Source organism: Jatropha curcas, chromosome 4 (genome assembly GCF_041381405.1).
Source record: "Jatropha curcas cultivar XTBG-Jc1 chromosome 4, XTBG_Jcur_1.0, whole genome shotgun sequence".
Taxonomy (NCBI): domain Eukaryota; kingdom Viridiplantae; phylum Streptophyta; class Magnoliopsida; order Malpighiales; family Euphorbiaceae; genus Jatropha; species Jatropha curcas.
In genome coordinates, this window is record NC_143154.1 from 25251296 (window position 1) to 25274072 (window position 22777).

Sequence of the window (22777 nt, forward strand, 5' to 3'; positions counted from 1 at the left end):
TGCACTGAAAATACATTTAAATAATATAATGAAAATAAATGTATTTGTAATGTAAATTGAATTACATTGGTAAGGTAGACAAAACTTCATTTATGACAGTTGCGGCAGCTACCACTGACTCATTCTGACAGGTAGTAGCTGATCAAAATAGTTGCTCAAAATATAAATGCACCCATTTTTGATTGCTATCTCACACATTCATAGTCGATGACGACCTTCAACTAGCTCCTGCGCAAAATAAAAAGAAAAGGAAAAAAATTTTATTTTAAAGGTTTTTTTTAATGCATTTATGGATCAAACCATCTTCTTAATACTAATCCTTCTAATAGCTACTAATTAATACAATAATTGTTTATTTTACTCTCTCTATCCTGTTTTGTTTGCTTATTATTATTTTTTTTGAATGTCCCAAAATATTTATAAGATTTCTAAATATATATATATATATAATTATTTTTTCCATGATAACTTTTATGACATTTCGTTAAATGAAAGACTTTTATTAATAAATGAGTTAAGGATAAAAATGACAATAATTTTTATTGACTAAATTTTTAATATGCGTGTTTAATCAAACCATGTAAACAAAATAGGACGGAGAGAATACCAGTTATTAATGGTTATATATTATTATTATTAATTAACTCTTTATGTCGTACTTTAAAACATAAATCTTCAGTAAAAATAGTTGTTAAATATAAAATAATTAAAAATTTTCAATTAATTATTGTAACATGTTAAACGTTAGAAATGATAAAAAAAAAAATCATTTAACCTCTGAACGGTATTATAAATATTACGTTACTGTCAATTGGATGATAGTATAATTGATCTTCTCACTTATGTGAAGAGTGAAAGATCTTGAGTCCGAGTCTGTTACCAAAAAATATAATTAACAAAATTATCTCTAATTTGTTCCTCTACATAGTGTTTTTTTTCTTTTTTTTTTTAATTTTTAAAAACTGTCCTCATATTCTTTTTTTTTTTTTTAGTTTAAAAATAATTTTTATTTTGAAATTTATAATCGCATCCTTCGAAAAGTATTTTTTCACATGCTGAACTCCTAACACTATAGGAAGTCATTTGTTGAACTCAAATCTACCTTATAACTCGAGGCATTTCTAATGATCATCTAGATAATGTATACACGCGTGTGATAGATTTTTGGATTATATATATATATTGAAAACAAAAAATTAATAATATATGATTTAAGTTGGATGCTGTTTGGACTTTGGATAGTCTATCATTTGTATTTTCTAGGAAGAATTTATTTTAGATTTGTAAATAAAAAATCGTAAAATATTATAGTGTGTATATATATATATATATATTTTTTTTTTTTTTTTTGTTAAGAGACAGAGACAAAAAACACAAATCATATATATAATTATAAACTTATGCAATTGACTGATAAATTAAGTTTAATAAGGAATTTTATATCTTTTGGAAAGTTATGTGAAATTCTGATTCCTTTCTTGAGCAAGATACCATTTTCATTAAAACTTTTTGTATTAATGTTTATAAGAAACTTTAAATATTCTACTGGATAGCAAAACTCTAAAGAAGAAATCAATTAAGCTAAGTCTTATCCTTAAGGCAATACATTATAAGAATAATTTTTTCTTTTTAATAAAGAAAACCAAAAAAAAAATATTTATATACTATTAAGAATATTTCTTCAGTTTAATTAAAAAATATCATTCATTTTGAAGTTAAAATTTTATAAAAAGAAAAATACCTACATTATAATATTACTTTGAAACTTAATCATAATCAATAAAATGATATGTAAATTCAATTTCTATAACTAAGCTAACACATATATCTAAGGTGTTAGTAAGAACATTAGATGAAGATTAATTAATGTTTAATGATTGTTAACATTAATCAGTCAAATCTATGTTTTTTTAGAAAAGAAAATTGAAAAGATGGACTTTCTTTTAATTAATTTGTTTTTCCTTCTTTTAAATTAATTAATTGTCCTGCATGTTGTTTTGTGGCCTTGTCTTATTCCTAAACCTCTTAATACTTCAAGTAATCTTTTGCCACCCAAAACTCTGGCAAGGCGTATAGCTAAATAATGTAAAGTTGATATGCGAATATAATTTATATAAAATAATTAAAAAGTAAAGTAGATGGATTAATTAAACATTAATCAATTTCATATCAAATCCAATCACGATCTCTTTATTTTATTATTATTATTATTATTTTTAATGATCAGAAGGTGTAATCTATCGACCATAGAGTGTAAAATTAGCAAAATGCCATTTGCAGAAGTCGAAATTGTATTCTTACCCTTACGGGTTTGAGGTTGCTTAGCACCCAATCAACATCTTATTGATTTATTTTAATAATTATTTTACAATATATTACTCAAAAAATTATTTAAATTCTAAGACAATTTAAATATTGAATATAATATTTTAATAAATTACAATTAACATTCGTCAATTATTTTATATATAAAACACAAATTAATTATATAATAATGAAGTTTAGAACTCCGAAGCCAGTCAAAAGAAGCAGCAGCAACATTGTAAGAGAATTCTGTTTATTAGCATTACTGTAATAATCCCAGTTATTCCGATAAGGATCAATCACGTACAAATTATTCCCGGGCACAGCTGTCACATAAACGAACCTTGGCGGCGGTGGCGGAAGCTGCAGAGGAGGACAGTATATGGTCTTTGGCGGTGGTGGTGGTGGTGGCGGCGGAGGCGTTGGTGGAGGGGGCGGCAGTGCACATGGATTCACACAAGGGCATGATCCACACTTTATTTCTCCAGTATTTAGTTCTGGTGGCACTAAGGTTGGATCGTCCATCTTCTTTGTAACTTTAGTAGTAGCATTGATTATTGGAACTGAAAATAAAATGAAGAAAAGAAAATGCATCGCCATGAAAACCAATTGAGTGTTCATTTCGTGGAGAGATAGAGAGAGAGAGAGAGAGAGAGAGAGAAGTTACTATATATGAAGAGTTTTGAGGAGGAGAAGAGTGGAGGGTTATAATAGTGCTATGGGAGGGAGACTTTAGCATATAATAGATACATAAGATTGTGATCCGTTTATTAGGTTGATGTTCATATACCTTTAGATATTATAATAAAAGTTAAAAATTTTTATTTTTTGTAATTTTTAATGGTTGATTATTGGATTTTGAAGTAACACCAAATATTAATTTCTAATTGCTAACTGAAATAGGTCTACAATAATATTTTTGGTCATTAAAAATCAATTCGGTATTAATTAAATGTCTCTTTCTCCTTTAACTCCAAATGTCTCAGTTTTGAGTCGTAGATTTGAAGTACCTTTAAATTTTAAAAAGAGCAGTTTGTGCCTTCTTATGAACCTGTTCTGCACGATTTCTGATTAGTAAAATAAGTTGTGGATATCAAATGATTTTGATAAAAAAACGGATTAATTAAGATTCATGTTTCTTCTTTAAAAAATTTATTTATGTGAAAATATTATTTGGGTCTGTATTTATCTATTTTTGACTTTATTATTAAAATAAATGTAATTTGCATTAAATATATAGTGTTATAAATATATAGTCCTCCTCATTTTAATAATAATATCAAATAAATACTTATAACTAGTCACAAACATATATTATAAAAAAAAAGTCTAATAATAATAATCAGTCGTTAAAACGTATAACAATAACTAAGAGTGATGGAGCTTATAATCCAACTCATAAATCACAGCTCTGGACTTTTTTGAAAACCAAAATTCTATCTTTCTCTCTCTTTCAATTAATTCTAATTCCGGTTTCAAAATTTATCGATTTTACAAGATTCAGCTTCGACCCTAATTCTGATTTCAAATTGAACTTTGACTACCCCTAACTAATTATGGTCACTAGCATTAGAATATTAACTTGTCAAGTTGATTCATCCACAAACTGAACTAATTATAATAGAAATTTTTTTAAAAAAAATTATTTTCATCATTTTTTTTTTAGTTCATAGATAGAGTCATAGACTTTTTTAAGCAAGTCATTCTTGTGGGATTAAGCGGGAGGATGAACATTATTGCAGAAAGGGTGAGGTGTATAGGTGATTAGGTAAATTTAGTTGTTTGAAGAGACAGAAATTTGAATGGTGAGAGGACTTGATATTATATGAAAGACTTTGTCAATAGGTTATGTAATGTTTTGAAAACGAATTGCATGTGAGTGTTGTAAATGTAGGGGACCCTATTATCTCATCTTTCACTTTGTCATTTGGGGTAGGCATGCATGACTAGAAGGTTAGTTGTGTGAGTATATATAAATATTACTAAATATTAATTATATTTGTAAAAATACTAAATAAAATGTAAAAATAGTAAAATAAAATAAAATATATGGAAGAGGGGTGCTCGATTCACTGAATCAAATGTTTTGGTTCAGTAATTCAACGGTTTCAGGTTGATGAGATTTAATATTGAGGTCAAAATTACACTTCCAATTTCGGTTCGGTTTTTCTTTTCATTGAAATATGTCAAAATTAGAATCAAAACTAGCCAATTTCTATCTGGTTTCAGTATGATTTGAAATCAAATTCCTCAATCGGGTTTTAAGTCTAATTAAATTTAAATCAATTTCAATCAGGTACTGATTTGAACTGACCGGATGACACATCTATATAATAACTTTTCCACAGTAGCTTCTAAATATTTATACTTTAAAAAAAAAAATCTATAACAAAGATTTGAAGGAAGAATTTTACAGAATAAAAGAAGAATATATCCTTGTAGAAGCTTTACATTCATGCCATACGGTAGCATTGCATAAAATTGAAAGTAGGCTTATTCCCATTATAATGAAGCTGAAATGATTAGGTAATATCTTTTATTATTTTTATTTTTTAAAAAAAAAAAGAAGATTTAAGTTCTTTTTAGTTCGTCATCACCAAAATTAATACTTAACATTTAATTAAGTTTATCAAATATTATTTAAGTATTAAATTAAATTGATTATTAACCATTGATTCTCAACTGCTGCTCAAACATGCTCTTGAATTGAAAGAGTAGGAATGTGAAGCAATGCCCCAAATTAATTAAAATAAATAAAAACCAAAAGAAAGAAATAATTCCACAAATTCCTATTACTTTATTGCTTTCTGGATTATATAGATAAGGATTAAATTTTCAATTAATATAAAACAAATTATCTTATTATAAATTGATTCTCAAATTAAAAAAAGAGTCCAGCTTACATGCTGTGTTGTTATAAGCTCACCTTTTAATAGTGCTAGCCTGGCATTATTCTTCTATTCCATTTTCTACCTTGGGATAAAATAATCATTAAGCAATATCCTTCAATGATTTTTACGCATCCTTTTAATTCCTAAAAATTAATTAATTAATTAATTAATAATAAGACATTATTCAATGATCGGATAATTAAAATTTCTTTTAGTAATAAAATAATATTATAAATCAATTTCAATCATCTAAATCGAGCTAAGCTTGACTATTTTTAAACGAGATGAGCTCGAGCTCATCAAAACTCTGCTCGATTTGTTTACAGCCTTACTAAAACGATAATATATTGTAAGAGAAGCATTTTCCCGAAAAAATATTTGTTTACTATCACTTTCCAACCCAACATCAAGCAGGGGGAAAGGAAAAGTAAGAATCATGATAATGAAATCAATGTTGTAGCCATTTTGGCTCTTTTAATCTTATCTCATCAAGTAAAATCAAATCCTTAGTTGTTGTACATCCATTTCTTATATACTCAGTCAATAATTATTTAAAAACAATTATTTTCTATTATTATTTTATCTTATTTTATTCAATAAAATAATAAAACTACTCGCATTTTCTTATTTAGGTCGATTATCATTGTTAAATTTAGTAGATATATATATCGGTTATAAATAAATCTTTTTGGAAAATAAAAGGGAAGTGGTGATAAAAGATGGGAATTTATTTTGCTAATCAAATTGAGAAAGAGTTATTACAGGTTTCTTTGTAGAATGTTGGTCCTAAAAAGCAGTTCCCTGAGTGGCTCATTTTGTGTAATGAGGAATTCCTTTTTTTCTTCTTTTTTATAAGGAAGAGAATCATATGCCCTACCAAAAGATGAGGAAAGCAAAAGCCTTTTGCCCTTTTTATTACAGGCACTGAACCATTCTTTAGTGGCAGAATTAATTCCCCACAGTTAAGCACCTAGCTGATCATCATATTGTTCTGAAAGTTACCACAATCAATATTCTATATATTCAAAATGTCACAAACATGTAACTTGCAATCACATTTAATTTTAATTTGTATTCATTTTTTTAGTGGGTTATATTGATACCGATGGGCTTTCAAATTGTTGTAACTGCTGCTGATAGTGCAAGTGTATAAAATTTATCGTATGTAATATTGAATGGCAAAAAAAAAAAAAAAAAATCATACTTGATATATAACTAAAAGAAATTAATGAATATATAAATTGTAATCCCAAATCAATTCAGAAGTCTTGACGTTTTCTTAAACTAATTATAGTATTTCACATTTTCACTACATCGTTGATAAATTTTGAATCAGTTAATTTACTCCATTTATGTATATTTCACTCGTTAAATATTTGTATTTAACTTGATTTTGCGTTTAATTAGCACTACTATTTGAACTGTTTTTAATAAAATATAATTATAAAAATATCAAAATAGTTAAAAAAAATACTTCCAAATTTTCTTTTTTTAAATATGACTCAAATGGCTTACAAAACCTAATATTGTATTTACAAATTCATGTAACTTTTGCATTTACATGAATATTGAGATTATAATTAAAAATTTTGATACTATACATGTAGATGGTGCCTAAAACTAATCAATTCAAATCCATATGCAGAATTAAGTCCTTTTTTTTTTTTGTTATCAAATCAAAATTAAACGAAATAAAAGTAAATTATTAAAAAAAATCAAATTAAAACAATGGAAATTAAATCAATTTGATTCAGGTTTTTATTAACAGAACCAAATACTCATCCCAAGTAGAAGTTTATCATGTTATTGGCAATGTGGTTATGGGCTGACGCCTAATGGACTTGAAGCTTCAGCCCACTTACCAAAGGTCTCTCTTCACAGCGCCCTTTCTCACAAATGCTTACACAATATTAAGCATCATATAACATCTCTACAGTTGGAACATGAAAACTAAAGTTCAGTGGGTATAAGCTTCAAACCAAATGTTAAAGCAATAATCAGACATTTCAGGATCCTCACTGTAAACAATTTTAGACATGGTTTTTAAACTATAGACATTACATTAGATAACATCAATCCCCCACCATGCCTTATTTTGGGTCTGATGATTTTATGTTGTGGCGCTTGAAAAACTCTCGAAATCCATAGGAACTGAGGTCATAGTTGAACTGTATACATGAAAAAAAAAACGCTCAACCAGAGGATATAAAAAAAAAACAAAAAAGACAACATGTCACAGAAAACTTTCAAATGTTTCATATTTCAATTTCAACTAATTTTGCTTGACTAAGTTTCAGCTCTTTGAAGTAATTCTGACCTGAAACATCAAATTTGTTCACCAGTCCGCGAAATTTAATTTTATCCAGATACCACATTACTCGGCAATAATATCCGATGCATTGTCCAGTTGTGGGCCAATTTTGTTACCCTCCTTTTAACCAGAAACAGACAGGCTGGCTGGTCTCATCCCAGCCAGTTACTGCAATAGTTATTTTTTTTCTAATCCATTTCAGAACCAGGTGGTCCAGTTAGTTTTTGAGGGGATGAAGTGTTGGTTCTGGTCCAGTTTGGAACCATGGGACTATGTTTCAGGTCCTGGACCAAGTCCAAATTAAAGACAATTAAATGAGATGAGTTGCTAAATGTGCTGTGATGTGGGCACTATTTGAACAACGAACATTCTAAAGGTTAAACATGATTCTGTACTCACAGGTAGAACTTTTACAGAGTATCTTGTGATCCCTGGATCAACAACCCTTCCTTGATTGTTTGCCTGCATCAGAGAGACATGAAATTAAGAGAGGAAAAAGGACTAGTTTACAATTCTAATATTGGTCACTGTGGGAACAATATGGAACAAAAAAATATTCAAAGGATCACTCGAATATTTGTCTTAGTGGATGCGACTCTATGCAAAGAACCACAAGGCAAAGAAACAATTCAACAATCACTAGTACTACCAATACCACTTCCATCCTTGCCACTATCAGCCACCACACTATACTAGGTCTATGTCTGCAACTAACTCGTCATAAATGTCTCACTTTCTTCACCCAGCATATAAATCAAAAGGCCATTGTTTGGATAATGTCCATTGTAATTGCAAAGCAAGTTTATGCTAATCATCTTCTCCATTCTCACATCTGATTTCTCTCCAAAATACCTCCACAAATTGTGGGCACTCGTAGGTGATAAAACACCTAATATTGCTTCTGTCAGCATAAGATACTATTCTTCAACCAAAGACAGCAATATTATGCCAAAACTTTAAGACTGAAAAAAGGATAATTTCTACAAAGTTATTAGTTCATGCACTCACAATGACTTAATTGACACAGGAGAAGAATGTAGGATAATTAGTTTTCAACAATTAGGGCTACAATAGGGTGATTGCAGTAGGAATAATATAAAATAATTGATTTTAAAGAAAATCTTAGAATTAATATTTTTCAAAATTAAAAGATAAAATACAACATATAAAACTGATTGTTCATGCTATTCATATTAGTTAATATTCTATTACATAGGAATCCTAAATAAAAAAGGAAAATTGAATACTTCCTAATTAATTAACATGCTTTATAGGAATTAATGAAGGAAAACTAAAAAACTTTCCATATTAATTTGGATGCTCCGGCATCACTAATGCAACTGTTTGGTTATGGAGGCAAATAAATGGCACAATCATATCAATATAAGAACAAACATGATTTGCTAAAAACCTTCATACTTGTTCAGGACTATGGAATATTTCAACAAATGGATATTCCTTCCTCTGTCGTGTTATACAGAACCCAGGATATTTTGGACATTCAACCTGGAAAAATAAAACATAAAAAATCTTGATTAACAAAAGATTAAGGGTGCTAAAGCACAATGTTCTATAAGAATCACAAATTAATCCAAAAGAAAGTTTGGCAAAGGAGTCTACACCTTGCAAATATGTATGAAAAAGATGGTTCAACTACAACATGGTAATTTCCAAAATATAGAACAATTACAAGGTTGTTTGATAAACTGTATCATTTTGGTTCTGTATAAAATTTTTATTACATCATCAAGAATAATTCAATTAGATGAAACAACTTACACGGACAAATTTTACATGTGGATAAAATTCAGAAGCAGCTTCCTCAAGTACTCTATCAAGATGTTTTGTATAATTACCTCTGCATTACACAAAAACAATAGTTAAACATTCTAGAGCTACTATTTTTACTTTGATTGAATGCAACAGAGGAAGATTTTGGCATTTAATTCCTATTACCTAATGGTAAAAGCAACAACAATAGGACGGCCCTCATGAAGAAGCTGGACAAATTCACGCTCTGACTTAAAATGAACAACCTTTGATGGCCCAAGATCTTTTGGATACCCGGTGTAATACCTTGCAATTCATATTAGACAGACCAAAAAATAACAATGCGCTTTCAGTACTTAAAATGCATTACATAGATAAAGAAAGTGAGATCAGCTGTTGTCATGAAGATATTTTATCCTGCAAATAATATGAGTAACAATTTGCATAGGCAGAAAATGAAAGGTGAAATAACAATTACTTGCAAGTGCTGCGAAGGTGGCTGATCATTTTATCAAAAAAAGCTTGCTCCTCCATTTGATTTACGAATGCAACAAATCCACCTCTACACCTGCAAGATGTAAATTCTTTATCTATTATTAAATCCCTTTGAAGCATTTTATCGAACATTAAGAATGCATTTCTACTTCTCCAACCCAAGATATAACTCAAACAAAAAGGTAAATAATCATTAAATAGATCCAAATTGAAAAGGGGAAATAAACAAACATTTGTTTTTAAAAAATTTAACACAAGGAATCAGATATCACTACCTACGCAAAAGGTTAAAAAAAATTCCTCCGAAGCATTTTAACGAAAATGTAAATGCATTTTAAAAAACAGTAACTAAAATGCTCAGTCCGGATGATTGCCTGGAGGATGAAGGAAAAGAAACTTACTAACCGCTGGGATTAAACTTAATCTGCGAATGAGTCACAGAGAGGGCATGTTCTGGATTGTTCATCAAGCTGAAACACCACCATACAGAAACCTCAATATCTTATGCACTAATCTCCAAAAATATTAAATATCCATTTGTCAAAATGAAAACCCATAAATATCAATGCTTGAAAATGAAGTACCCCACAAGGATTCTCCTCAAACATAGACATATTCACATACAAAAACCATGATTCTAACAACTGGTTTGAAAACCAATTAATCCAATAACAAAAAAAAAAAAAAAAAAAAAAAAAAAATCTTCTAGAATTCTTTGAGAACTTTTATCAAACGAAAAGTGAACCAGCAAAAAGTAACTTTATTATAAGCCAGTAACTAGAAGAAACCCTCGATACAAATGTAACAAATAGAATAACCCAACTTAGTAAACGCCCAAACAAACGAAGTCAACAAATGAATCAGATCAAAATTGAAAACAAAAAATAATAAGAAGAAAAGACTACTGGTATTCCTGTTTGACGTGATATATAAGACTGCAGTGATATTACTGGTCTGAAGATAACATAAATTGAAAAAAGAAGAGATTACCGGAAGAGAAAAGAGAAAGAGTGGATCTAAGAAAGTAGTGATTTTGTTTTTTCGGTTTGGCCCTCTTTCGTCATCGGAGGTTTTGAGGGTTTAGGTACCTCTTCTGGTTTGGCCTTGCTTTTGTTAAGCGTCAGCTAGTGAGACGGCGTGGAGTGCTATGTTTGTTTGTTTTAGATAAACTCAGTTACTACGGGCTTGCATTAACATGAAATTTAGAGGCCCAATCAAACTGAGATGGCCCATATAGTATTTGGATTTAATGTTAATCTTTTAAACGAGAGATTATAATAAATGCCCTCTTTTGAAATTTTGATTTAAAAAAATGTCAATTTGATCCCTCCGTCTAAAAAAGATAGTCTTTTTTTTATTTTTACATAAATTAAGAAAGTAGCTATTATTATGATTAAAAAACAATTTTATGTATATAACTTTCTTATTATGTCTATCTTAAAGAATACATGAGTAATGTGAGAAATTATTATATTGGAATAATAATTAAAAATTAATGAGAATTATTAAAAATAAGATAAAATGTAATGAAAGTATGATAAATAATTTAAGGATTAACTATAATGTAAAAAAGGGAAGTGGACTATGTTTTGGGACAAATTAAAAAAAAAAAAAAAAAACTATCTTTTAGAGATGCAGGGAGTAAAATAATGTCATTTCCGTTATTCATGTTAGCAAAACATGAGTAAATGGCTTATATATGTTTAAAACAAGTTTGTTGCATGGTTGTCTAAAAAAAAATTGTTTTATTATGGTTTATAAATTCAGTAAACTTAAATAGGTTACTTGAATCCAAATTGCTAGATGACAATTCTCAATCACACTCAATACTCAATTACGATGGTTAACAACCATTTTATCATTTTATTGTCTTCGTTGTCTTTCGTTATCGTCGTCACTGTTGTTGTCGTCGATTGCCATTGTTATCGTCGCCTTTGTCAATGTTAATCATTGTTGCTATTGTTGTTGCTAGTAGTTAGTCATCATAGTCATGGTTGAATTGCCGAAGTTGAGAGTTTTTGGATTTCTGATTTATTTTTGACTATTATTGATATTCTCTTAATTTTTATATTGTTTGTTGACATCTTGTTAATATAAAAACATAATTTATGATTTCTTAAATTGCCCCATTTTAAAATATAACCGGTCAAATATTATTATTAATATTATTATAAAAATCCAGAAAATATAAAAACTTCCATAAATTTTTCAAAATTTATAAAATTAAATAATAAAGTAAGAAAATTATTTGAAATAAATTTATTTACATGTTAATTCAGTAAAAGTAGACTGCACCTTAAAGTGAATTTTACCTGTGAAATTAAATTTAAACTTTGAAATTATCGGAGGATATGTTATTTAATCATTCTTCACCTTCATCCAAATATACTCTTAAAATTTGATTTAACTTTAGGAAATGTTATTCTTTAACTACCATGGAGGAATTTGGGAAAGACAAACGGTGCATTAGTAAAGCAAGAGCATACACAATTGGAGAGAATTTAAATTCTTCGCGACACTTATTCATGGAGGAGGGTTATTTAATTATTTAGATTCAGACATATGTAGCCAGAAGCATGTATTTCCAATGCAAGAAAATAACACGCCACGTGTGCTACTTGCAATTTTAGGTGTTGACACGTATCGTTGTCACCGACCTAAATCAACAACCCACTCTTATCAGCTTCTCTTCTTCTCCTTCCTCATCCCTATAAAAACTCAAAACCTCTTACATTTCTCACACGTCCGGTGTTATTGTTGCCTCTACTTAAGCTCCTCAGTTCCATACTCAGTGTTGTCGTTTGTGTTCTACACATTTATTTGATCGTGTATGGCTGGAATTCCAATATGCGTCCAATGCGGCACCACTAGCAACCCTTGCCGGTGCAAGGTGGTTGGTCCAACTCTGGGGTTCTTGGCGTTTGCCGTGGCGGCGGTGGTAGAGTGGCCGGTGGGAGCTTTTGTTTACCTCTTTAAACACAGGAAAGGTCGCAGGATCATGGCACATCCAGCGACTGTCGTTTACCCATCAGTCACCAATTCAATTCCCGTTTAATTAATAGATTTGATGCTTTTGTTTTGTTTTCAGGTTCTTTGTGTTCCTTTTATGTAATGGCCACTGTGTTTCTTATATATGCTATAATAAAATAATAGTGTGGCTTTGTGTACGCTATTTAGTATACATTTTTGTCGTTTTGGCAAAATATGGTCACTTTTTATCTCAATTTTTCTATCTCTTATATTACAATGTAAATATTCGATTAGGAAACAGCTAATTTGTCTTTTTCTTTTCTAGTGCAGACCACAAACTTTATATTGTTTACATATTACAATTTGAGAAATTTCTTTTTATCTAAAAAAAAAAAAATCTGTATGTTGCGTAAGCATTATGTGTTTTCTATTTAAATTAATATATTTAAATTAATAAAAAATTCCGCTCATTTTTATTATTTTATGTTGTATTTTATTATAGTAACATATCAAATTTAATTTAGTGCTTAAATTACTAAAAAAAAAATCATTACACTTAATTAGGATATAGATTTTTTTTAATATAAATATATTTTTCCAAATTTATAACATGTTAATATTGAACGATATATATATATATATATATATATATGTATGTGTGTGTGTGTGTGTGTTTATTTTTTTTTTTACTTTATCAACTTGCATTTGACGTTACTCATACTCATTAAATCATATGTATTTCGTAGTTTAATTTATTTATAGATAAATATTATAGAAGTACTATTAAAATCAATTTCATAAAAAATAAGATAAACATATTAATCAATTAATCAAATTAAGATATTTCATAAAAGAAAATTACAAGCACAAATTACAGCAATTAACACTAAAAAATAAACTTATTAGGAAAAAAATTAAATCAAGTTATTCCACAAGAAAGAATCAGAAGCACAACTCAAATTAATTGACATATTTTACTATCTTATTTATAGTTCTAGTGAAATAAAAATTTGAAAAATATAATAAAAATAATTACAATTAACGACAAAATCAAAATAATATATTTAATACATGTTTAAAGAAATTTATAGATAATTTCATATTCTCATAATTTTATTTACGTTAGTTTGATTATGTTACATTACCAAATAATAGATTAGATGTTTAGATGTGGAAAATTATTTTCTTCCAATGGAGTAGATAATGATTCATGATCATATTAGACTGACTTCGTTAAACCTTTAAAGACGACTCGGAAGTGGAGGCATTGGTCAAGTCAACGTTGAACGTGAACTAGACGCCTGGAATATATTTCACTACTATGCACCACATTGACATGTCAGCATCCGCGGTGGGCCTACACAGTGCAACCTCATTGCGCGTTCCGATTTTTGACCTTTGAAGTTTGAACACTATTTTAACCGCTGATTTGGAGACTAGTCTAGATTAGGCAATTGATTAAAGAAAAATTATAAACTTCTTTCCATGTTATGTTAATTAATTATTTTTTCTTTCTATTTTTTTTAAATACACTATTTTATTTTCGTCCAACTATTTCATCATTCCAAAAATATTTTCATTTTTTTCCCTTAAATTTTCAAAAGGCTAAGATATATTTTTATATTTTATTTTTGTTCACTCTGAGTTGTTTTTCATTTCTGAATTTTGTTTTGAAGTCTAATGGAGGAGTTGATCATATGGTTTTAATTTTTATGCTGGGAATGCCTTTTAATTCTTTTTTTCTTGAATTTATTTAAATTTAGATAGAAAACACAAATTTATGAGGGATTTAAGAGTATTTATATCTTTTCACAAGCTACTTAATAGAAAAAAATTATATTTTTTAAAGGAAAGATAATAGTGTATAATGGTAAAAAAAATATAGACACAAATTAATATAATTTTTAAAGAGATAAAAGTAGTTAAATTCTTAATTTTTTATATTCAATTCTTTGTAATTAATAAATACTCTGTTGATTTTTTTTCACGATGTGTTTTATGCTCAGTTGAGAGTATCATTAAGGTAAAATTCTTACAAATACACTAACTCTTTATCTTAAAATCCTAAAACTTGAAAATAAAGTTTATCTGAAAATGTTGTCCACTTTCGTTAATACAATTTTCTTCATATATTTTATTGAGTTTACGTTAGTTAAACCAATAAATAAATTAATTTAATAATTAATCAAGATACAATAAAAATATTAGTTTCCTAAGTTTTGACTTATATATCTCGGAATCCCTTTTTTACTAATAAAAAATACATATTGATGGACCGGATTATAAATTATATACAGGATCTTGAAAATGAAATTGTAAAGTTTAAATCTCAACCAAAGCCTATCTATTCTCTATATATAGAGACGGCAAGGCCTTTATTAAGCCTCCACAACCAAAACCTTCCAACATACTTACATAGCAATACTCAGTATGTTTTCTCTTACAGCTTTTCCATGTGTTTTTCATAATAAGATCAAGAGATCAAGTAGACAAAAAGAGGAAACAGATAGTTGTTTTTCATCATCATCACACTCGAGTGAAAAAAGACTCCTCTCAAAGTTGAGCAGTAAGGCTCATTTAATGGTGAAGATGGTTTCTTGGAAGAAGATGCCAGCAAATCAAGAAAATTCTTATGATGATGATGATGATGATGATGAAAGTGAAGAAGCAATTTGGAGGAAGACAATTATGATGGGTGAAAGGTGTCGTCCTTTGGATTTTTCTGGGAAAATTGAGTATGATTGTGAAGGTAATCTTCTACTTGATCAATCGCGTGATGAGAATCAAGAAAACATTAGCGATAAAATTTTTTCTTGGAAAAATTAAGGGGTTTTCTTGTAGAGGATCGATGTCCATGTTAACTTATTATTATGCGTTGATTCTTCTTCTTCTTCCTCTGTTTCCTTTCTTGTGTCTGTGCTTACTGCAGAGAGCTAATAGCTTCATTTTTTTTTTTTCCCAATATATGTAAAGAAATAATTTGAACAAAGTGTTAATGAAAATTTTTAGGATCGGAGTTGTTAGGTTTTGAAGTTACAATCTTCTATAATACAAAATCAAAATTTAATTATTATAATTTTCTTTTAATGCTTCGGATCATGTAGGGTTGGATCATTTCAAATTTGGGTGTTATGAGTAAATTTATTAGGTTAACCCACAAAGTGATCTAAGCAAAAATTTAAGGTTGTTTTCTGCAACAACTTTTTAAGTAGTTTTAGGGTTTTGAAATGCTAAATGCTATTTTTTTATAGTGTTCGATAACATAATGTTTGAACTAATTTTTAGAGGATAATATAACATTTTATTTTGTAATTCGCGGCAAAGAATACTATTCTATTCCTCGAATCAATGTATTTTTTATATTTCTGGGATCATGCTTATATTAGTATTGAAGGCTTCATGTAATGTATGACAGTATCCCTTAAGTGAAATGGAATAATTTTTGTTCTTATCCAAATTTGACTATTTAATTGAGAAGTTTGTGCAATTGTTAATGCTTTCATGCATTTTGTTAAACAATGTATGGAAGTGATGATTTTCTTTTAGGCATTTTGTTAAATAGTTACAGTGCATCATTATGGCCTCTGAGACTTTGTTGCTTTTCATTTCAAATGCAAACACAAAACAAATAGAAATTCATTAGACATTTTATCAAACAAGTGTAAGACTTTATTGCTTTTCATTTCAAATGCAAATAAAAAATAAATGAAAATTCTTTTAGGCATTTTACCAAAAAGGTGTAGGAAGTGTAAGAATAACAAATACAAAACCCATTTCAGAATTTGTTTTCTTTTTCATTCCATCAAAATTCATTACAAAAGACAAATATGAGAATCACGGTGAGACTTCCTTGAAATCCTACAATAAACATCGCCTATCTTAATTTCAACTACATTAGTTCACCGATAAAAAATCATCACCAAATTAACACCTCTCATCGCCTCCCATGATCATTACTATAAACTATTATAAGTGAAGTCAATTGAAAATAATAATGAGCAATGAGATGACCACCCACAGCCAAAGCAGCTTCTCCTGCCTCCAATTTATCTACAATTGCTCTTCTAACTCGTTCTTGCTCCTTAATAGGCATGGTATAATTTTCGATGCTGTATCTCCCATGATCAGGTCCATCCACTGAAAATAATCACATCCCCGACTATGATCCACCTTTAGGAAAGTGAAATAGATGAAATTAACTGAATTTTTTTAACTTTCCACGACATAAAGGCTTCAAATTTAGAGAACAAGCTAACATACTAACCGAGCGAATTTCACAGGCCACGAAACGCCTTCCTTGATTTCATTCAGTCCATGAAATTCTCATAAGGCATCCCAATCCACATCTACAGATGCTATAGTCCATTGATTCTTCTTCTGCATTCTCTATTCGCAAAGGTAAAGGATATTTTGCCCTAAAATAGTTTTGAACGTGATGAGAGATGGGAAAGTAATGGTATTTTTGAGATTTCACAAACATATCTACATGGATTCAACGTGTATTTTTCTTTTATTACACGTCGTGTGACACGTCATTAAAAATGGGGCCCACATCTGCGCAGTTAGCAATCTGGTAATGGAAGTGGGCTACAGACACCTGATTATATTTTTAAAACATTTAGACACTGAAAATATTTTCCGGCTACGCACTCAAATAGAAAAAATTAAAGAGTTCAGACATTGAAATTATCAATATCCCTTTTACAATTAAAATCAAATGTGATCTTTCTTTTATATTTTTCTTTTTGATATAAAAAATCCAATTTCGGTTAAAAATCGAAATCGTCAATTTTAATTTTAAAATATAAAGAATTGCAACCAAACCTTAAATATCCAGTTTCGGTTATAATTTAAAACCTTAAACCGTTGACAATGGTTTGGTTCTAGTTTTGATCGGTTTAATTTCGGTTCAGTTTCAATTCATAATCAAACCGTGATCATGCCTAACTCTATTACGTAGCCCATAGTGTTTTATTTTTAATAAATAAAATTTATAAAAATTTTTTCTGTTTAACCTGATAATATACTCAAAATCCATTAATAATTTTAACATTTAGTAAAACTGAAGTACTTGATATGTGCACAAAAAATTAATTAGTTTACATCCATTATTAAAAGCATTTGATATGAATTTAATAGAACTATACCTCAAAAGCTAGATATGAAAATTGAAAATTCTAATTCATATATAAATTGGAGCCAAGCCTGGTAGCGTAGGCTTTTAGTCAAACGATGAATCTCATTCTTTACGGTTGGATACTAATCATTAATCAAATTGAAAATATATAAGTTGGAGTGGATACTAATCATTAATCAAATTGAAAATATATAAGTTGGAGATTTCTAGGATCCACTTTGGGAAAAATACATCTTATTCATCAACATTAATTAGTTTTGATTTAATAGTGTTTGGCTTCAACACATTAAAAATTATGTGACTAATATTGATTCTATATGTGAATAAATATATATGTAGTCATTTCATAAGTAGGTGTATATAAATTAATTTTATGTTATTAAGCAAATAATTTAATATTAGTCGTTGGAGTTCTTGCTTTATACAGTAATTGAAGGGCTAAAATACTTTGATATAGAAAATGAGAAAACCACTTTTTTTTTTTCCTTTTGATATAAGAGAATCATTTTATTAAATTTATGAAAAAATGACAAACTCAAATAGTAAACAAAATAATGTGTTGAATTGGTAAGCCAGTTCTATTATGATTTTCATGCCTATTATAAGCCCTTTTTTTTTTTTTTTATTGGGTTGTACTCATCACCATTGGACTTGGGCTAGTCCATCCATGATCGAGGACCAGCCCATGACAACTTTGGCACTTCTCCTCCTCCTCCTACGCTTTAGGTTTTGTGCAATTTCACTCCGATTTGATTTTTACATTAATTTCACTCTAAATTTTAATTTTTTATTCGAATAACACCCTAAATTATAATTAAGATTTAATAAATTATAAATAAAAAATATGTTCACTCTTGACTTTGGACTTGGATTGCTTAATACATTTGTGTAAATGAAAGAGTTTGGGTTAATAGTAGGGACAATTTCTATTATTATTTTTAATATTTTTAAATTATTTCTTTAATTAATAATAAATAATTTTTAAAAATTAATTATTTGATACAAGAACATTTTTTAAATTAGAATATAATTATTATTATGGTTTGATTTTAATATAAATTATGAAATAATTATAAAATCTAAAAGCAAAGCTACTATGAATTTATTTGACTTATAAATTATTAGAAATTGTCACATTTTTTTTTTGTCAAAATAGAATACGAGATATAATTATAATCAATTATAGTTTATAATTGTAAAATGAAAAAAACTATATATGTATTTAAGATTGAATTAACCCATAGTTGATAGTAGGTTTCATATTAATGTTTTTTTTTTTTTTAATTTAGGTTTTAATTGCAATAGAATATCAAAGTTCAAGGTGAAATTAATATAAAGACCAGAATAAAGTGAAATTGCAACACAGTTCAAAGTTCAAGATGAAACAATATATTAAGCCAAACAGTGTTAGAGAAGAAAAGAAACAAGATTGAAGGCTTGAAGCAGATAAATTCTCCACAACACTTTGTGCATTTAGGCAGGGAACAAAAAGGGATTTTTCCATGGGTGATTAATTCGTAGATCAATTCAATTGGTGATTTTTTTTGTGCTAGAACAGTAATTCAAGTCCAAATTTTGGAATCAACATTCGGTTGATTCGCTTAGGGGTGAGCAAACTTTCGAAAAAGCCAAAAATTGAACCGAATCAAATTATTTTAGGTTTTGATTCGATTATTCGGTTTTCAGTTTCGACTTCGGTTTGAAATCTTTCATAATTTCAGTTTTCGGTCTTTGAATCAGTTATTCCAAATCATTTATTTTTTGAGTAAAATCAAACCGTTTGATCGAACTAATGTCTATCGAACTGACTAGTTTGGTTCGATTTTTGAATTTATTTTGGTTTAGTTCAATTTCAAAGAAAATCTTTTTTTGGTTTGGTATGGTTTGGAACCGAACCGCCCATTTACAAGCCCCTAAATTCGGTTAACCATTTATCAAATTTGAGCTCTGAGTATAAAACATCTTTAAGATTTGACAGAGAGTGGGCTTTAGACACAGATGGTAGGAAAAAAAAAAAAAAATCTTCAATCCCAATTTAATAGATATGAGATTCATTTATAAAAGAATCCCTATATTTCTTCAAGTGTAGACAAAGAAGCTTTTAATTTCTAATATGATGTTTGAACTGATACATAAGATTATAAATATCTCTAATATTAAAAATTATTACTTTAGTTTTGAAAATTATTTTTCTAAATATATATATTTTCCCATGTTTCCAACAACTTCTCCCATTCTTTTGTTTCTAAGCTTAGTTTGATAATATTCTTCTGCTGATGTGATTTGCAACCATATTTGGCCAAGTTTACATAATTAATTTATTTTTAACAAACATATATTTTGTCTTATAGTGAAATGTTGACTTTGCATTTTGTTTATATACAAAAATGATATTTCATTACTTAAATGCTAGGTTGAAGATTATTATCCTAAAACTTAATTAGTTGAACTTTTTAAATCCATTTGACATAATTAAAAAAAAATGCTAAGAAGGTAAGAAATGCAGAAAAAATTTAATGGAGAAGGCAATTAATAAGCTAGGTAAATAGTTAAAAAAAGCACATGCATCGATGTCCACTAGCTAGCTACATACTGATATAAATATATACATCTGTTAACTAATACATATGGAAATTGCATGCATAGCATTACAAAAGGCACCAAAAAATAACCAAGAATTCTGGTTTTCTTCTGTTGAAGCTTTATTCTTGTTCATCATTGCCAATGGGAGCCTACAGCTAATTGAATTTCTCCATCATCTGGTGCAAAATTCACTCGCTTCTGCAAATTTACATCATAAAAAAAATGGGGTTAGTCATATTTTTCTTAATACTTATCGAAAAAAATATATATTGAGTTAATTTACGCGCGTCATGGCTAGTCGCCTCGCTGAACAATTTCAAAAAACATACTTAAATTTATAAGAAAAATTTGACATTTTTCAAGTTCAAACAGTTTTTAATCTCTACATAATAAAAAAAGTAGATTATTATATTTCAATGGCCTAATAAATTATGCTTAATTAGGCCATTTACCCTAAAGTAAGAGTACCAAATTTGAAAATTTGTGGCTCATTTGGCATTAAAGGACAACCAAGGACAACCAAATATTTGGTAGTTGCAACGGTGGAGATAAAAATTAGACTATGTCCAAAGGGCATGTGACCCACTTGAGCCTACTTAAATAAAACCACATGTTGTGCCTTAAAATTAGCCCCCTGGATTTGACTTCTTACTTACATTGCTTTCAAAGTCAAATTGGGCACCTTAATTGTCTTTATTGTTCTGTTTTTAAGGGCCATGCATAAGATTAGGAAATATGTCTTCTTCAATACCCACATTATGAATACAGAAAATGAAAGCCGCTTCAACCTCAACTTTTTTTTTTACATAATTTTATTTTTTAAAATAAAATAAAATATTTGTTATAATATTTCCTTATTTATTTTTTTAAAAAATTTGTAGTTTCTGCAGCAAATGCCCATTTTTTAAAAAATAAGCTATATGCATTCTAATTATGGCATAATTACTACAGTAGAAATTAAACTAAATTTAATAATCCAATTAAGAAATGCAATTTAGTAAGAAGAATGAAGAAATGGCAATGTACCATAATCACCTTATTTATTATAATATATTTTCACTAATTGCTTAATTTGCTCCATAATTGAGGGGATATGCATGTACTGCCTCCATTTCATACTTCTCGCATTTAAGAAAACAATTTTTTCTAAAATATCTGTAGTTTTAAAAAGTAATAAATTTAATTTTTTTATATTTATCCTTTATATATGACTAATAATAATTACTTCAATTTAATGATTTTCTTAGAAAAATTAGTATCAAATTAAGAGTAATATAATCAATTTACTCAATAATTTATTGTAATTTAGACAAATTTTAATAATTTTCTTAAAAAATACGAGATTCTAAATGTGATAAGTATTATATTAATTATCAAATTCCAATAAATTCAAAAAATAAAATATAATTTCACCATACCTCGCGTGGCTTAAGGTTCTCTCCTATGCTACCAAGTTCTGGCTTCCACTGCCGCCGATTCCGGTCACCGGAATTCTCCATAAAAAGATCAACAATCTTTTCAGCCACCTCAACTTCATCTTTGCTTTCTTCTACCAATTTTTCCATCTGGGCTTTAGGAAGCCTCATTTTGACTCTGACCGGCCCGGAGCCATTGTGCCCGTCGTCAGGAATTTGACTCGGTAATGGTCTAACAATAGAAAGGTCAGAAACTGATCTTCTCGACAACATCAAGAACTCAAGCCTATCTTTAGCACTCAAGTGAATTCCTGACCGGACCCGTCTTGTAATACTGATAGGCTCTTTCTCTTCAGGAAGTTTTGGCAATTCAACTAGAAAATATATTTTCTTGGGGTTCAGTTCCATTTCAGGCTCCAATGGCTTGGCACGAATCCCGAAATGCTTAACAGCGTCGGAATCTAACAAAACGTGCCCTGGATAGTCTTTGACTACGTCCATAGCCTTCGCCGGAGTCTTTAACTTGAAGGTTTCGCCGTCAACCTTCATTATCTTTGCTTTCTTTCCTCTGCCTATGCTATTTCCCATTTCTGTCTAACACTCAGTATTGTCATATATGAGACATTGCAACACGTCTTTTGTGTATATATATATATAGAGAGAGAGAGAGTGAGAGATGTGACATTGGTGTATAGTAAGGTGAAGCTAAATATAACAGGATTAATATAGTAATTGTAATTAATAGCTAATTAATTGAATTAAAGTTTGGTGTGGTGTGAATAAGAGGAAATTCTCTCTTTTCTTTTTGTTTTTCTTTTTTTAAGTTTTCTAAGAAAGTCATAATGAGCATGTGAAAGCAATATAAAAAGTGGAAAATTCAAATCCATAACGACAAAATTTA

General features: G+C 28.7%; 3 protein-coding genes and 1 long non-coding RNA gene across 7 annotated transcripts; 1 reads left to right on the forward strand and 3 right to left on the reverse strand.

Moving 5' to 3' along the window:
* Window positions 1–6930: 6930 nt before the first annotated feature.
* Window positions 6931–10922, reverse strand: LOC105648203 (Thioredoxin superfamily protein). 4 transcript variants are annotated; one of them, XM_012234518.4, is made up of 8 exons: window positions 10762–10922; window positions 10177–10241; window positions 9755–9844; window positions 9463–9582; window positions 9286–9364; window positions 8926–9012; window positions 7906–7968; window positions 6931–7363 (listed from the first exon to the last, which is right to left on the reverse strand). In XM_012234518.4, the coding sequence occupies exons 3-8, from the start codon at window positions 9808–9810 to the stop codon at window positions 7286–7288; spliced, it is 483 nt and encodes a 160-aa protein (XP_012089908.1). In that variant the 5' UTR covers window positions 9811–9844; window positions 10177–10241; window positions 10762–10922; the 3' UTR covers window positions 6931–7285. The 4 variants fall into 4 exon arrangements, with proteins under 4 accessions (XP_012089908.1, XP_012089906.1, XP_020540611.1 ...); XM_012234516.4 differs by having other exon boundaries at window positions 10173–10241; XM_020684952.3 differs by having other exon boundaries at window positions 9755–9860; window positions 10173–10241.
* A 1569-nt stretch (window positions 10923–12491) lies between these two features.
* Window positions 12492–12938, forward strand: LOC105648204 (cold-regulated protein). The gene has a single exon (XM_012234520.4). It carries the CDS (start codon window positions 12602–12604, stop codon window positions 12824–12826), a length of 225 nt encoding a protein of 74 aa, XP_012089910.1. The 5' UTR covers window positions 12492–12601; the 3' UTR covers window positions 12827–12938.
* Window positions 12939–16514: 3576 nt separating this feature from the next.
* On the reverse strand, window positions 16515–17207 carry LOC110010958 (uncharacterized). The gene is made up of 2 exons (XR_002286011.3): window positions 17006–17207; window positions 16515–16911 (listed from the first exon to the last, which is right to left on the reverse strand). It is a non-coding gene; the product is annotated as an uncharacterized LOC110010958 (long non-coding RNA).
* Window positions 17208–20390: 3183 nt separating this feature from the next.
* Window positions 20391–22555, reverse strand: LOC105648205 (plastid movement impaired 2). The gene is made up of 2 exons (XM_012234521.4): window positions 21880–22555; window positions 20391–20659 (listed from the first exon to the last, which is right to left on the reverse strand). The coding sequence occupies exons 1-2, from the start codon at window positions 22462–22464 to the stop codon at window positions 20594–20596; spliced, it is 651 nt and encodes a 216-aa protein (XP_012089911.1). The 5' UTR covers window positions 22465–22555; the 3' UTR covers window positions 20391–20593.
* Window positions 22556–22777: the final 222 nt, after the last annotated feature.

Bases quoted from the DNA above. Each gene is read 5' to 3' on its own strand.
- LOC105648204 (XM_012234520.4), top strand. From the start codon at position 12,602: ATGGCTGGAATTCCAATATGCGTCCAATGCGGCACCACTAGCAACCCT.
- LOC105648203 (XM_012234518.4), bottom strand. From the start codon at position 9,810: ATGGAGGAGCAAGCTTTTTTTGATAAAATGATCAGCCACCTTCGCAGC. The intron at 9,583-9,754 runs GTAATTGTTATT...ATGAATTGCAAG, and splicing joins CACCTTCGCAGCACTTGCAA to GTATTACACCGGGTATCCAA. The intron at 7,969-8,925 runs GTATGAAGGTTT...TCTCTGATGCAG, and splicing joins TATTCCATAGTCCTGAACAA to GCAAACAATCAAGGAAGGGT.
- LOC105648205 (XM_012234521.4), bottom strand. From the start codon at position 22,464: ATGGGAAATAGCATAGGCAGAGGAAAGAAAGCAAAGATAATGAAGGTT. The intron at 20,660-21,879 runs GTATGGTGAAAT...GTAAATTTGCAG, and splicing joins AGAACCTTAAGCCACGCGAG to AAGCGAGTGAATTTTGCACC.